This window comes from Zingiber officinale, chromosome 2B (assembly GCF_018446385.1).
Source record: "Zingiber officinale cultivar Zhangliang chromosome 2B, Zo_v1.1, whole genome shotgun sequence".
Lineage (NCBI taxonomy): Eukaryota > Viridiplantae > Streptophyta > Magnoliopsida > Zingiberales > Zingiberaceae > Zingiber > Zingiber officinale.
This window is the reverse complement of record NC_055989.1, coordinates 139,192,067-139,209,335: the sequence shown is the minus strand read 5'-3', so window position 1 is coordinate 139,209,335 and position 17,269 is coordinate 139,192,067. Positions and strand designations below refer to the sequence as shown.

The 17,269-nt window shown below is 33.6% G+C and overlaps 1 protein-coding gene across 1 annotated transcript in view; it reads right to left on the bottom strand.

The window, feature by feature from the left end:
• Nucleotides 1-17,269, bottom strand: part of LOC122048775 (inositol hexakisphosphate and diphosphoinositol-pentakisphosphate kinase VIP2-like) — a 117,004-nt gene that overhangs the window by 59,066 nt on the left and 40,669 nt on the right. Inside the window, exons 11-21 of the mRNA XM_042610298.1 lie at nt 12,701-12,780; nt 12,409-12,630; nt 12,236-12,335; nt 12,087-12,157; nt 10,658-10,739; nt 6,932-7,087; nt 3,094-3,127; nt 2,823-2,905; nt 2,638-2,700; nt 2,474-2,548; nt 1,719-1,844 (exon numbers count right to left, since the gene is read on the bottom strand). Of these exons, the coding sequence (XP_042466232.1) occupies nt 1,719-1,844; nt 2,474-2,548; nt 2,638-2,700; nt 2,823-2,905; nt 3,094-3,127; nt 6,932-7,087; nt 10,658-10,739; nt 12,087-12,157; nt 12,236-12,335; nt 12,409-12,630; nt 12,701-12,780 (1,092 nt within the window). The remainder of the gene's footprint in view (nt 1-1,718; nt 1,845-2,473; nt 2,549-2,637; nt 2,701-2,822; nt 2,906-3,093; nt 3,128-6,931; nt 7,088-10,657; nt 10,740-12,086; nt 12,158-12,235; nt 12,336-12,408; nt 12,631-12,700; nt 12,781-17,269) is intronic.

The window sequence follows — 17,269 nt, the reverse complement described above, 5'->3', positions numbered from 1 at the left end:
AGTAAATACTCTAGTTCTCTTATATGAGAACAAGAGAGACGTATAAATTTTTACAAACTATAGGAGTATTAAATTAATGAGTCATACCCTGAAATTTTGGGAAAGAGTAATAGAAAAAAGATTAAGAAAGGCGACCATAGTGATTGAAAATCAATTTGATTCATGTCTGAAAGGTTGACAATAGAAGCTATACATTTTCTCAAGTAATTAATTGGAGAAAAACAAAACCTACACATGATATTTATTGACTTAGAAAAATCTTATGATAGAGTCCTAAGAGAAATTATATGAAAAATTCTAGAAAAGAGAGGTGTTCTAATTAAGGATATGTATGAGGATGTAACGACCAGAGTGAAGACTTTAGGCAGATTAACTAAATATTTCTAATAAAGATAGAATTACATCAAAGATCAACTATAAGTCTCTATCTTTTTACATTAATTATGAGCAAACTCGCTAGACACAGTCAAAACACAGTACCATGGTGTATGTTGTTTGCAGATAATATTATTTTGATAGATGAGATACGTGAAGGAGTAAATACTAAACTAGAATCTTTGCGAGAAATACTAGAAGTAAAAGGTTTTAGGCTCATTAGATTAAAGACAGAATATAGAATTTAAGTTTAATAATATTAGATGTAATGAGAAAATTGTTAAGATAGGAGATAACGAGTTGTCTGAACTTAAGAGTTTTAAGTATTTAGGATCATTTTTGGAAAACAATGGAGGGATTGAGAGAGATGTCTTATGTAGAATACAAGTAGGATGGTTGAAATGAAGGAAAGCGTCGGGTGTTTTATGTGATCATAAAACCTAAAGGGAAGTTCTACAAAACGATGGTTAGACCTACTATATTATATGACGTTGAATGTTGGGCTATGACTCGAGCACATGCAGAGATGAGGATGTTAAAGTGGATGTGTGGACATACGAGGATGAATAGGATAAGAAATGAGAGCATTAGAGAGAAAGTCAGTTGCATCTATTGAGGGAAAACTCCAAGAGACACGTTTAATATGGTACAGGCATGTACTTACAACAACAACAACCAAGCCTTATCCCATTAGGTGGGGTCGACTGTATGGACATGTACTTAGACCACTAATAAATGCTTCAATTAGGCGATGTAAATACGCACATCAAACGAGGAAGAGGAAGGCCAAAAAAAAATCTTGGTTAGCAATAATAACATAAGATAAAATTTATTTAAGTATAGATGATATAGTAGGGGATAGAGTTCAATGGCGTAAAAGAATCCATATAGCTGACCCCACCTAGTGGGATAAGGCTTGGATACTGATGTTGTATCAATATATAAAAGCATAATGAACACTTTGAATTTCATTTTATTCAAAAGAGAAGAAATAATCACAATTAAATAACATATTAACATAATAGATAGAACTTAGTAAACTGACATATGTTTTGAACTTTACATGTCCAACATCAGAGGTAGTGTATTATATACACTCATTTTAATGTTAATACTATTGTGTCTTGAAAACAAAAGTCATAGAAATATATGGAAAGAATTTATATCTCTGCATGTATGATTAAATATGAAAAAAAAAGTGATTAGACTAGTACACAAAGACCCAAACATGTATAAACTTCTTAATAAAAATTCACAAGTGAGAACTTTCTGAAAATTTCCTTTGTAACAAGAATCTTAAGTTGGAAATAATATAGAGATTGAAAGAACTGAATGTAGCATACCAAAGTAGGAAGAAGCTGAGAAAAATTAGCAGGTAGACCGGCTCCATCAATCATCCAAGGGAACCCTGAGTTCCCATTTTCCATAGTTGACATTCCTTCAGACATGATGATATCATGCAGTCTACTCTGATAGTTTCGTTAATTATCAAACCATGAGAAATGTTGTATATATGTTTGATTATTGAATGCATAACCATGTACTTGATAAAGAAAGATTTGTTACATTGAAAATTAAATATACCAAGTTAAATATTTCATGTAATCAATAGAAAGAAAAAAATTAGATTATATTCCTCATGCACAAACATAATAAGCAAGTATAATTAAGAATAATACTCAATCATGTTAAATTTATTAATATTGTCAGAAGCTACTGCTACATCTAAGATATGCAACATGGAAAATCCACCATGGAACGCCATGATGTATACTGCAATTGTAATGGTAATTAAGAAGCATAGAATGTTGAAAGCGTCCAACTCAATTAAAAAATTTATAAGTCCATTTTGCAGACAATTTCCAGATTTCTTCCTATTAGTATTCAGAAAACCCACCTAGAGGAAGTTCATTTTGATCCTAGAAAACTTGGACATTGGTGGAAACAACAACTAAAGAGATGCAACAAGAAATTACATGATTTGGAAGTAAAATAGTAATTCTGAGTAATTTTACATGACTACAAATAATATAACAAGAATACTACAAAGAAAGTGTATGAGCTTCATCTTGAAAAAAAATAGCATACAGATACAAACCTTAGCTATTTTCATCTCTGCACGAGCATCTACTAGCCCATCCAGCATCGAAGACTCTTTACTAACAAGTGAAACCTGGTGAAAGGAAAAAAAAACAAAGAAAAGAAAAGCTTACATAGGGCCTGAAAGAATCCTGACAAAATACTCAAGAGTGGAAAAGTAACCAAAATTGGTGTTAATTGACCCTCCAAATCAAGAAGGCCTTTAGCAAATGCAGCTGCAGACATCTGTAGCACAATTAGGGGATAAGTCGTGCATGTAGTTGCACTTTGCAAATGGTATTAGAGGGAAAAATCTAACTTTGCAAAGTTAATATCTGAGCGAATGGCATTAGAATGTTGCATAGTACCTGAACACGGCCTTCATCAGAACTGTAAATTTTGAGATCATGCCGGTAAGTGCTATGAAGCCGAAGCAAGCCAGTTCCTTCCCCTAAGGTTTAAATATAGAAAATTAGGTCAATTGACAAAATTGTATCACAATGAATCATTGTATTAATTTTTCGAGGAAAAGTAGTACTAACTAAATTAGGTTGACAACATCAAACAAGGAGCATTTAGAGAGTACTTGAAAGAAAGCATATATTTTTTTCTTAATAGATTTCAAGAAAAAAATAAAACCACTTGAAAAAGATGAACATTTAGCAGCAAAATTCTGCAACAAAATATATAAAGACAATTCAATATTTTAGTGTATCAATTTGAAAATTCAAATTCTTGAATTGAAGAAAAGAGAAGTATACAAGCAATTATTGAAACATTTTAAACATAACTATGATGAGTAATCTATACTCAGCAAAATATACAAACAATAAATGAAGCCTTCTAACTATAACAGTATCAAGTAATAGGTACTTCTAGTTATAATTTATCAAAGCTAATTTATATCTGAATATAACAAGAAGATATAATAACAACAGATAGATCGTGAGTACCCTCAAAATGGAACATTTTCTCTCCTCAACCATTTTGGTTAAGAAGAGTGAAGCATGTCTCCATCTACAAGAAATAGAATAGTGTGTTTTGAGGTGTGAAGTTATAAAGAAAGTATACGTGTGAAGTTATAAAGAAAGTATATCATAATTGAGGTGCTAAATAAGATGATTTCAGCATTTCAAATTTTTTTCCTCTAGTATTTCAAATATAACTCCGCCCATGATGACCGGTCATGGCCGGTCCCAAGCCCGGATAAAGGAGGAGGGTTGCGTTAGGTTGCCAGCCAGCCTCAAACTATGACAAATATTTCATGAATGAATCCATTAAACTAGTATTTCAAATATCAAAAAAGTCAAATAAGGGGAGTTAAGCATTTAACATTCTACCTCGAAGCTATTTTTTCATAGGGCCTCACCTATTGTGTAATCACCATAGTAAAGTTTAATCACCAAGTTCAGGATGAATTTGTGTGATTCATAGAGTGCTATTTTTTAAAAAACAGTCCCAGCAGCTGCATATAGTGCCGCCTAAGTGGTTTTGAGTGGAGACATTGCATATGCAATCTGCCGTCCCTTGGAGGTAGTCCTTTCAAAAAGTGGTTTGGGTGTTCCAATTAAGAATATTTCCTTATGTTAGCCAAGTGCCCAAACATTTCAAAATTCATATTCAGTCCTAGGGGAATTGTTGGGACTCAATCAAAGTCTCACATTGGAAGGATTTGGGAAAGATCATGGGTTTAAAAGGATGTATGATATCTCCATTGGCATGAGGTCTTTTGAGAAAATCCCAAAAGCAGATGGCATCAGAGTCATGGTCCAAACCAGATACCATGTGGGTGACCTTGAACGAAGTTGAGGGGAGACCCAAAGTAGATCAGGGTGATGCTCGCGAGGAGGCCCGGAGTAGGTCAAGAGTGACAGGATGTTGATGCTCGCGGGATGGCCTGGAGAATGTTAGGGTGACCAGATGCTCAGGGAGAGGCCCGAAGCAGGTCAGGTGATCGGATACTCGTGAGGAGGCTCGGAGCAGGTCAGGGTGACCGGATGCTCCGAGATGGCCTGGAGCAAGTCAAGGTGACCGAATCTTCATAGGGATAACCTGGAGTAGGTCAGGGTGACTGGATGCGGATGCTTGCGGAGAGGCCTCGATTAGGTCAAGATGACCGGAGGCTCGCGAGGAGGCTCAGAGCAAGTCAAGAGTGATCGGATGCTCGCGGGAAGGCCCAGACATGAGAGTAATGATGGTCCTTCGTTTGAGGGGAGGATTGTTGGGATTCAATCAAAGTCCCACATTGGAAAGATATGGGTTTAAAAGGATGTATGATATCTCCATTGGCATGAGGCCTTTTTGGAAGAGCCCAAGAGCAAAGCCATGAGGGACTAGGCCCAAAGTGGATAATATGCCATTGTGGAGATATGTGGGTATCCTTTGGGCACAACAGAAATCTCTATTGTACCTATGCAGAGTGCCAATATTTCATTGACCTCCCTATCGGTTTTAGCAGTAAAAAATTTGAATGTATTATCTAGGACACAAGAACCAAACCAAAAAAAAACATGAGAGAAAATCTTATTTTCTAGTGGTTAGGAGATCCTAATTCTATTTAGAGTCATGCCAGAGTTTCGATCTTTGAACGGAACAATACGATTTCGATACCTTATCGTATCTTGTCAATATGGTTTCGGTAATTATTAATTGAATAATTAATAATAACAATTGAATTTAAATAATTAATCAATTACTTGATAATTAATTGGATTGCTAAAACATTTGTGTTTTAATTAATTTAACCGCCTCATACTTTAGATTAAATCTGGAAACAGCCTCTTGCAAAAAACAGGGTAAGGCTGCGTATAATGGATCCTTCCTCGGGACCCCGCATGGCGGGAGCTTCGTGCACCGGGCTGTCCTTTTATACTTTAGATTAAATATATTAACAACCAATTAAGGTTCAATTTTAATCATTTGTAAATTATATATTTCTTTTATTTTGTAGTAACTTATAATTTTTTTTTTTGCAAGTAAAACACCAGAATGAACAACGGAAAGATGAGACCTTAGTCCTATATAAACTAGGACATATTTCTCTTTCAAATTTTGTGGCATTCATATTTTGTAACATTGGAGCAATTTTAGATTTAAAGACCGAAAATTTTTTATTGTTAAAATATAATGTTTAAATGAATGCATATTTTAATCACTTTATGTAAATATTTTAAAATTTTATTTATTAGTTTTTAATAAAAAATTGAGCATTAATATTATTTTATTTCAGATATTTTGTTTCAAGTATTTGAATTTGTACTGAATAGAGTTTTTAACAAAAATAATTTTAAAAAATGCTTTAATTTATCATATATCTTCAATAAAATAAATTAAAATTTAATTTAATTAAATAATTTTATAATTAATTAAAGTATTATCGAATTTTAGTTTTTTAATCACTCCCTCACACCACCTTCAACATAAAGATAGAATAAAAAAAAACTTTATGGCCTTTCAACGTGAACATAGAACATAAAAAAAAATTCACTCAAATTGGATATTAAACGTAAATTCTATTTAAATGTTTTAAAATATTTTAAATTATTTTTTAATAAATTATTTAACTTAATCAACTTATATTTTTAAATTTTCGAGTTCAAATAAAAGTCGCTTTAAGATTTGATGAAGTATATTGAGTAGACATGGTGATTAAAGCTATTAGGGTTTGCGGCTCCATCGATCACTCACACACCTATGCCCCACCTGCACGTTGTCACCCCGTTGGTTGCCCGCGGCATGCCGTTGTCGGTCAACACTCACTACTTCTCGGTATTCCGCTTCTTCTCTCCTCTCCTCTTTCCCTTTCCTTTATTTTTGGTTGCCAGAGTTGTCTCAGTGTTGGTCGATAGTTAGAACGGTAAGTTTCACCTATGCCAATCGGCATGGCTCAAGACCATAAACCTTAATTCTGGGATTGTTTATCGTTGACCAATAAATCAAATATAAAGTCAATATTAGTGAATCGAGATATGCATTAGCATGAGTTTACATATTAGGTTTAAATTTTTTATAGGAGCCTCAAATTTAAATTAGTAGGCATGAATTCAAATGTCACATTTAGTGTCAAATACTACGGAGGAATGCTTCTAGAGTTTAGGAAAGTGTTAGAATTGTTGGTGCAGGGGTGCCAGATCGAACCTGAGTTTTAATAAGAAGCTAAAGGTTCGTTCTCTTTATTAAATACTAACTGAACGACAATGAATTTCTTTTAGCGGCTTCGATTTATTGATCTACGGAAGTCGTGGATATAGAGATTACGATATTGTTACCATAAGTTCATTTCATTAGCTCCATAGAAGTAATAAGAATGTACAGGGAGAAACTACTTAACATCTCATTGCTTTTGCAGAGTACTCATACATTGGTAGAATCAAGTACATTGCGATTGAAATATATGTATTGAGAGATACATTTTCTGATTAAATTTCACTGAGGAACATCAGTTCTAATGTCTAATGGAAAAATTTTCAAAACTTGCCTGCTTTCTGCCAGCATGAGTGAGAACACCACCATACTTAAGAACCATGAGAGCCTCTATTGGACGTTCAAATTCATCACCATCAGATTTTGTTTCTTTAATCCATTTTAGCGGTTTTAGCTGCACTTTTCGGTAGATACCTGAGAAATGTCCACCCTGGGTATCATAGCAACAAAACCTAAGTATATTCATTAAACATATGTGCATTCTAATACATGTATAACTGGTGGTGCTTACTGTAGAAAATGACCATGAATTCTATAAATGGTCCTACTTGCTCACTTCAATGAAAAGCTGCATCTGCCTTTTTTGATATGCGCATATGAGATGTACAAATTAATCTGGTGAGAGTTGGCATTAAGCACGCTCTTCCAGATTTTAATAACAGATCATTCAAAAGAAAAACAATTAAAAGAATCATGACAGAGCAACGAACTATTCATTGACAAATATATTGTGCATGATAGTACAAATCAACCACACAACCAAGGATTGAAATCTTGAAGCATGCCGGAGTCTCAATCATTGATTAGAATAGGATGGTTTCGGTACTGCATGGTTTTGATATAGTTTGGTAGATTTACTTATTTCTAAATATTATTTTATTCTAATTAAAAAGATATTTGTATTAATATTTGGGAGCAATATGTTACAAATTGTTGCAAATCCTTATAAACACAGCAAATTCTTTCCTTTTTAAAATTTTAAAATATTAAAGTTAAAACTTATACATTATTGTAGGTAGCATTATTCCAATTTCAGCTTTATTTTTATCAAATAAATGGTACCAAGCAGATTTAGATTTTGAATTTGGTCTATGTTTAGACATTTGTATCACAAGTGATAACCTTTTCATCATTTGGCACTTACTTTTGAAAGTAAGTAAATATTATATTTAAAGTGAACCCTCATGACCTAGGAAAGGAGAGAGTTAGAAATGACTCAAGAAGGGGGAGGAAATAGAAAATTAGGACCTTTTCATTTTTCAAGATAAGGTTGAATTGTGTACATGTTCCAATATTTGGTATCAAGGAAATTAAAGGGTGACTTGATATCAACATATGGACCTCAAATCATTGATCTAGGTTGTATGGTCAATATGGTATAGAGATTCCAAATTGGTGAGAAATTAAGGGGAGGCAAATTCAAGTATGATTTTTGTTTATTATTTGACATTTGGTATCGAGAAAATTCAAAGTTGAATTTTTTATATCCATTTGTGAATCCTACATTAATCCTAATGTTTAAGAAATAAGTGATGTTCTTGGTGCGATACTTTATTGGTAAGATAAAGATTGAAAAAAGGAGGTACTCACCTTGAGGGAATGACTTACACTTAGTATCAAAATGTGATAATGACTGGTATTAAGCAAACTCGTGTTTTGAATTTTTAATATGCTTATAATTGGTATCATGAACAATCAAGGTTGAAGTTTTGATATCAATATGCTTATAATTAGTATCGAGATAATTCATGAATGAATCTTGTATAGCTAAATGTGATAGCTTTAAGTTATTTTTTTATCCAAGTCAAAGAGGAGAAATGAGAAGTTTAAGTTACAAATCTTAATTACACCCCAAGTTTGACATAGAAAAACGAATTAAAGAGGTTTATTTTATTGTAAGTTAAACCGGTAGTCAAACATAAGAGAGAGAGAGAGATTGTTGGTGTAATCATGCTCTAACTTGGTCCTATTAAACCAACCCTGTTTTGATGTTTGATCATTGATTGGTCTTGTTAGTCCAATATGTTAATTCAATATGGTGTGTCAAGTAGGACAAAGTTGATTGGATACTTAACAATGGAGAATTTTAATTAGGTCAAAGTTGATCAGACACCTAGCATAGAAGAAGTCTAACAAATCTTAGCGCTAGATGAGTCCAACAGTTGTCTGCAGTGGATGATGTCTATCTCACGTTAGCATTAGAGAAGTTCAATAAGTGTTTGGCAAAGGATAAAAAAATCCAACAAGAGTTGGCAAAAGAAAAATCCAATAGGTGTTGGCAAAGGAAAAGTCCAACAAGTGTTGCATCTGAGAAGTTCAATAGGTTCTGGAAATAGAAAAGTTCAAGAAATGTCGGCAATGAATAAAGTCCAACAGGCTTAAGTATTGGAGAACTACATGTGTTAGCAAAAGAAAAGTCCAATAAGTGTTGGCAAAGAAAAATTTGAACAAGTGTTGGCATATGAGAAGTTCAATAGTTATTGGCATCAAAGAAGTCCAATAAGTGATGGCAGTGGATGAAGTCCAAGAGGTGTTAGCATTGAGGAAGTCTTAATAGGTCAAAATTGACTAGATGTTTGGCAAGTGAAAGTCTTGGCAGATAGAGGTTGATTACATGCTTAGCAAATGGAATTCTTGGTAGGTCAAGATTGAGGTTGATTATATGCTTAGCAAATGGAATTCTTGGTAGGTCAAGATTGACTGGTACCAAGCAAACAATTTAGTCCCAAAGGCAACACTATGCAAAAGAAATCCTAGAGTTAAAGCCTCTTGGAAAGTGTAAATCCTTGGTAGGTCAAGATTGATTAATACCAGGCACATAATAGAGTCCTAGAGGAAAAACTTCTAGGAAAAAGAGGCCTCAGAGATAAAGTTTCTTGACAAGGGAAGTTCCACAAGGCCTCTTGACAAGAAGAAGAAATCCCCAAGGCGTGGCCTCTGGGTAAGGAAGTCTAGCTAACACAAGAGTCTACGAATTACATATACTTTGGGTTTTGGATGGATTTAACTTAGGTGAGGGCTCAACCTTAAAGTTGGATGAACTCAATAGATAGGTGAGGACTCAGTGAACAAAATATTTATGTTTGTGAATTAGTCGACTAGGTAGACAACAGGGCAAGATTAGTCAACAGGTGCAATTGACTCAACTATCTTTTGATGAATTGAAGACTAAAGCAGTTGTGGAATCAGTCATAGGGTAGAAAACAACAGCAGTTGTTCACTATAAAGAGAGAAACAAAGGGAGTTTTTGGAAGCTAACACGAGCAAATGAATACAAATAAAAGAAAGTGAAATCAAGTGAAAGCAAGGCCAAAAGAAGAGTTCCAATCTTGTATTTGTTTTGTCATTGTATTCTTATTGTATTACTTATCTTGTCTTCTTGTTCTTATCTTGCTGTAAGTAAGATTGCAAGAAGTTCTCCACCTCCAAAAAACATTCTAGAACCTCTAAAACATTTGAGAAGAGAAGGGTTTAGGTTTCCAAACCACATAAAAGACTAAGTGTTAGCATAGCTTGTGTTTCGTGTTTTTTTATATATCTATTGCCCACTAACTTAATTGTAACCAAAAGCAAGTGATTTGAGCAATTGGCTATTCAATCTCCCCACACCCCACACCTCTAGTCTCACCTTTCACTCCTTTAGGAATAACCACCTAATCCTTCCTCTAAGTTCACCTGGTTGAGACCTCCATTAAGCCAACGAGATGGGACCTCCTCCGCTTCCTCTTTTTACTGAGAATTTTTTGTTCTCCGCTGACATGGCTTCTCTCCAGCCTTATTAATCATTTAATAATCTCTTCTCATTTTCCCTTCTCCCTAATACCAGTATCATGTACCACTCAAAATCGTGTGCTGGTAATCAATTCATGACCTCAACATAAACCATACAAAGTGAGAAGATAGCATAGATGTAACTCCACACAACCAATTGCAAGATAGTAGCATGCTTATAATCAAAATTCAGCAATATACTAAGATGATTTTCTAATCGCTATATTACCTCTTCAAGCACTGCTTTAACTTGTTGAAGTTTTTCAGCATGCTCTATGCCTTCAGCTTCACTATCACTTCCATAACCAGAACTGCAGCATACAATTAGTTACAGTAAGCAAGCCATAGGAAAGAAAACAAACAAAAAAAAAAACAAGCATAAACCAAATTCCATGTATGTTTAAATCCAAAGAACATGCTTCTTTTTACATGCAAAATGGAAAGACAACGTTTAAATTTTCATTTCATACCATAGCATGCACTAGGCATGCCAAATGAATTTGGATGTTTGGTTGGAGTGCTCCAAATGAATTTGAATGGATTTATTTTTTTCAAAAATGTTCATTTGGCTTCGTTACTTTCATGAATATGATTATAACATTAGATAGACAGCTAGCCGCACTCATGCTTCAGCACACATAGAAGTGTGTTAAATGAATTTGTCAGACTTTATTCCCTTAATTTTCTTTTACTTTAATTGTTTGACGCTTTACATGTTTTGGCATGATCAAAGCATTTTCAAGATGAGTTTTGACAGGTTTTATTTTTTAACACTTTCAAATAGTTTTTTTGTAAAAAAAAAAAGTAAGATTATAGCAATATTTTATTGCACCAATACTCAACACATTTTAGCACGTGCTAAAGAATATCAAGAAGATGAATTAGTTTTGTTCATTTAATCCTCTTTCACTAAGCACTACTTGAATTGTATAGAAGTACATGCCTAGTGTTAACACCACATGGTACCATTAAGATGATCAACAAAGGATGAAACAAGAAAATTATTTGTGCCAATCAACATAGGATTTCAGTTTGTGCTGCTTGGCATGGTTTGAAAATTCAAAGTTCAAACCATGCAAAAATATAAGAAATAATTAGACAAATAATATATCTAAGAATATAAAAAAAAATGTCATGTAGTGGATAAGAGCAGGCTCTTATAGCATCTAGGTGAGATTAATCCCATAATGTAACAAATATTAATCTTGCTAATTTATAATTATATAATAACACTTATAAATAATTGCAAGTCTACAATATTAGAACATTATAATTGCTGAAATTCAATAATTAACTTTGAACCAAAATGCTTGCACATATAAACCTCCGTCATTATTCCTGAGTTTTCTGCTTGGGACACAAGTAATGTCATATCAAAGAACAAAACTTAGTCATCATTAATAGAGTACCATAAAGACTCCAAATAATCTTCAAGTATAGGTGGCAATGAGATACATTTTTCAACGTTCATGAAACAAGTCAGAACAACTTTCTAGTTTATAAACCTAAATGCACTTTTGAGTTTATAAACCTAAAAAAGCCTAAAGGAGAGTTCTGGATTAAAAGCTAAAAAAAAATACACTAATTTCTAGGAAATAAAAATATAAAATGAAATAGACATTAATATCCTGGTAGGTTTTAAGCACTTTCAAAAGTACCTAGCACGTGGAACAAGAAGCCGGGTAGCATCTAAGAGATCTTGCAACTGAACAGCACTTTTAAGCTTTGTCTGTGACAGAATTAACAATTTGTGCTAGTCACAAAATATCAAAACAACAAAATGATCAGCAAGCATTATGGATATCACCTCAGACTTTGTATTTCCACCATTGTACTTCAGCATCAAATTCAGTAGTTTTTCTTCTGTAACCTTTAATTTAACCTTTTGTTTTGGAGTCCGATCACCACTTTAAAATATTCAACAAATACATCAGGAAAAGATGGAAAGAACAGAAACATAAGAAGGAAAGAAATCCTTACTGTCTAATGATAGCTATTACACAGCGGAGCTCCTCCGACTGCCCAAATGTCCCAAAAGTCCCAATAATTCCACTTTCCAACCGTGCTAGACCTTCAGAAGGTTGGATTGGTTCATTGAGTTTCCAAGGAAGAATAGGAGGAATAGTAGAGGACAGATGAGGAGCCTTCGCATCAAGAAAAATTTTTCTTAACAAACATGCTGCATCGTCGTAGTACCTATGAATTGCTTCTCTTTTACTTACAAACATGGAAGAGAGATGACAAACATGACATTTAATAAAAATTTACTGGGGGGTTCACAACAAAGCTCCATCCATTGACATCACACACATAGGATCTTCCTTTACATCTTAAGAGATCAAAACCACAAACCTGCCATCAATAAAGAGAGATTAGAAATAAAGATATCTTTCTTGTATGCTCTGACATACAATTATTAAGACAATATTTGAAAAAATAAAATCAAACATGGAATTTAATGTTATTTTTTATATTGAACTTAATTTCAAAGGAGACTAGTATTTCTTATACCTCCAATTAATTCCATCAGCAAAAAGAAGTATCATAAAGGGTAGAAGGTAGGACGGATCTTTAGTGAATATAAATCAATAATTTTCATAAATAGAACACCATTAAAATTGACCCACAGCTTTAGCATGGCAATTTTGATAGGAAGAACTGACAAAGTGCCTCACTTTTTGTTAGGAACCAATCCATTTGGTTGTAAAAAGTGCATAAAAAACATGATAAAGATGCTTATACATACAGATAGGATGTATATTTGATGTGCCGCAATGAAGGCATGTATCAACCCACCCTAATTGTAAATGGGGTGGGGTGGGACCAGGATAAAATATATATATATATATATATATATATATATATATATATAGGGGAAGGTCAAGTTAGCACTCTTAGGAGGTAACCTTACATTTTAGAAGAACAAAAATCAAATTGTGATGGCAATGTCAAATGGCGAGACAGAAGGTAGGATCATGACCCTACATACATATGAAACTCATTTGCATAAAGCAATTGATGATCAGCATATGATACAATCCTACACAACCAATGAAGCATTATTGTAACAATCAAGCTGTAAACATATAGCCTCGAATCTCATCTTTTATGAGAGACAAAATATATTGAGATTGATAATCACTCCATCAGAGAAATGGTATAATCTGATGAGATTATCACCTTCCTTGTTTGTACTAATGATCAAGTTGCAGGTTTACTAATCAAAACATTAAGAAAGCCTAGAGTTGAAACAATTTGTAGCAAGCTAGATTTCTGTAATGTACTCTAAACATATCAAGGAAGAATATTATATAATAATTAGGCCCATCTATAAATGTGTAATGTAGGGGTTCATTTGTAATATTCAATATTTAGAATAATATCTTTTATAACGAGTTAGGCTACCTAGGTTACATTATAAATAATTCCAATTAATGTCATAACATATACATATGCATAAGTACATGGAATTTCATCCCCATGCTGGAGTAAACTTATGCATCATTGGTGCCACTTGCATCTATTTTTTTTTTATGCATCTTATTCTACCAAGGGTTGTTCTGATATAGATGTATGCTTCTAAGATTGGTATTGGTATTCTTTTATCATACTAGAATAATAAATTATCATATGACACAAACATGTATTCTCTTGTATATTTAATTGATTCTGACATGTTGCAAGTGCAGATATCAGATTTGCTACAATATCTATAAAAAAAGGCAAAGTTGAATAATATGAAGAAATAGAAGAGTAGTCATTATAGTTGCCACTTTGATTTTTCACATTTATAGTTTTAGTCAATGTAATTTTTACAAATATATGCTATTTGAAAAAATTTAGGCTAAAAAAAGGATAATAATAATCATAATAATGGGAAGGATTTTAGAAAGAAATGGGAAAACAAAGGATAATAATAATCATAATATTAAAAAAAGAAAACATGAGGATAAAAAGATAAATTAGTATGATAATAATAATTTTAATAACAACAATACCAACAATGATAGTATTAATAATAAAAATAATAATGAAGAAGATAAAACAATGAAAAATGAGGAAAAAAGGACAAAGGAGGAAAACATGACCAACAAATAAATACAAAAAAGTACAAGTTGAAAAAATAAACGTGAAAATGAAGCTGTCCATGGTTTACATAGAATATCAAAGTAGGAGGAAGAAGAATCTTCTTTCCTCTCACTCGACTATGAGCATTCTATGTTGTTCAATTGTTGGAGAAGAAGTCGCTTGCCTCACCTATGTTGTGTCACTTAATTGCTAGAGAAGAAGCCACTCATCACATTTCCGTTGCATCAATTGAAGCTTGGAGAAGTAGCTTGCCTCGCTAGTATTTGTCACATGAATAAAGTTGCTCGCCTCTCATATGAGTCATGTCGAAGAGACATTTCAAACAAACAATGAAGCAATCAAACTTAGGTAAGAAGTCAATGGTTTTGTTCCTCAACCATGTTTCAAAGCTGATGCCAATAGGCATGGAACAAATTCTAAAACCAAGAATAAATCAAAATCAAAATTGAAAGTTTTAGAAAATTTATCAATTCGATTTTGATTTCAGCCTGGTTTTATATATTTATATATATAGTAGTTAATAACAGAATTATTTATATTGTTACTGATATTTTTAAAAATGTTTCAATTTCAGCCTGGTTTAATTTTTATATATATCTACATAAATACATTGTAGTTAATAACAGAATAATTTATATTATTACTGATTCTTTTATATATATGTTTTTATATTCTTATTCACTTTTTAGAGAATTTTGTTTTTGCTCCTTATAAAGTTGTTTATTAACAAAGTATTCTTTGAACACTAGTGAGTAACTAAAATTTTTCTTTTCAATATATGATGTTGGATTGTCAACAGAGCTGTTTTAGGTCATGGAATTAGGCATGTGAGGCTTATGAGATATTCAAGTGACAAAAGAATAATTCCATCCTCGAATAATGACAGAGAAGACTGAGAATAAGTGCTAAGACGGAAGGATAAATTCTTCCATCCATCAAAGGATTAATAATTCCTCTTCGTGTTAATAAACCTCCAAAGTTGTATACTGAAGATTGAGCTTTCTACTAAAAGAAAATTTCTTAAACAGAACTCTCCCTAAATTCACTGAAATGCAAATAACACCCATTAAATACCACCCAAGTCTTGTCTCATCACCTCAATTATAAATAGCCTCAAGAGATTTTATAGTGTCCGAAACCCAGTTCACATAAATTGCATGAAATAAAATATTAAAAATGAAAAATGTGAGTTATGTAATTTATTTAATTAATGTTTAATTTGATTAAATTGAGTTTTTAATGTCTTATGTTATTTGATTGTTAAAGGAGATTTTTTTTAGAAGTTTCAATCGATTGCACGATGCTTGGCCAAGGAAGGGGAGACAGGAGACGATTGAGATGAAATTTTAAGGTTATCATAAATTTATTTATGTATTGGTAATTACATACTAACGGGCCTGATTAATTAATATTTTACCTAATGAATTAACAAGTCGAGCCTAATTAGCAACAAACAAATATTCCCTAGCATTATATATATTTTTTGGGGAGTTTTGTTTTCAAAAATTAGAGGGAGAATTTTAGGGTTTCTTCAACCTTTGTGCCGCCTCCTTCACCCTTAGAAACCCTTGAGAAATATCGTCCCAAAAGTTTGAGAAAATTGGAGAAGAACGTTGTTGGATCGTCTCATATCGCTCTTTTACACCTCGCTCGATTTTTTGCACGTAAAACGCTAAGGCAAGATTTCTAACATTCATTTTCTGCACTATATGGATCATATTATGTATGTTTTGATGTTTGATGCATGATTTACAACCTTTTTATTGGAAAATTTTGATGCTAGAAGTTTCGAGAATTGTTGCTGCCTTGGGAACGTTAAGGGTGTTTGAGGGGCTGAGGAGGTGTTGTTATGTCGAGGGAAAGGGCTAGAGTCGAGGGGGTTGAAGGTTGTCGTCGGATGAATGGTGAGGCGAGAGGAGGTGGCCAAGACTCGGGGTTGTGCGAGGGTGGTTCAGTCACGGCTGGGTTGTGCGGGCATGGCTCAATGAGGGAAGTTCGCTCCAATGGTCTGGCCGTGAGTCGAAGGAATCAAGAAGGGTCAGGTTAGGTAATGGTTCGGGTCAGAAAGGGTGTTGGTCGATGATTGAGTTGAGAGGATGCAAGCCGAGGGATAGGAGGAGGATCGAGTGACAATTTGCTATCGTTCGAGTCTAGAGGTTGTAGTTTGAGTTGAGAAGGGTTGGATCAGGTCTGGGACAGCATCTTGAGGTGTCGGTCAGGGGTCTCGAGTCAAGGTTTAAGGTCCTAGATTGAGGAATTTAAGGCCCAGGCTTATACGGGTACATCTAGAAGTGAGTTTGGTGCTTTTGAGTGAATGAGGGAGGCAGGCAACATCTCGAACATTTCAAGCAGCACGTTATTATGTCCGTGAGATGTGCATTAAGTATGCTAAAATATTTTCCAAGCTTGAGTGGCTTGTTGAGAAGTTCAGGGGTTTTCCGAACTCATTGGGGCCTTTCGACACCCGAATAGGCTATTGAGAATCCTAGAACCATTCCGACAACCCTAGCTAAACTTTTCTATGTCTAAACAAATTTAATTCATTTATTACGGGTAGCTTCTAATTTTTATGGACAAAGGAAAGGAGATTATAATTTTAAGAGGTAAAAAGGGGTTGTGGAATCCGGCTTAGAGGATATCAGTGAACACTACCAAACCTAGTACTATGGTAAATGTTTGACCAAATGATCAGAGGTTGAGGTAAAGGGCAACATTCAATGATCTAAACTCACTTAAATATTTTGATGTTTAA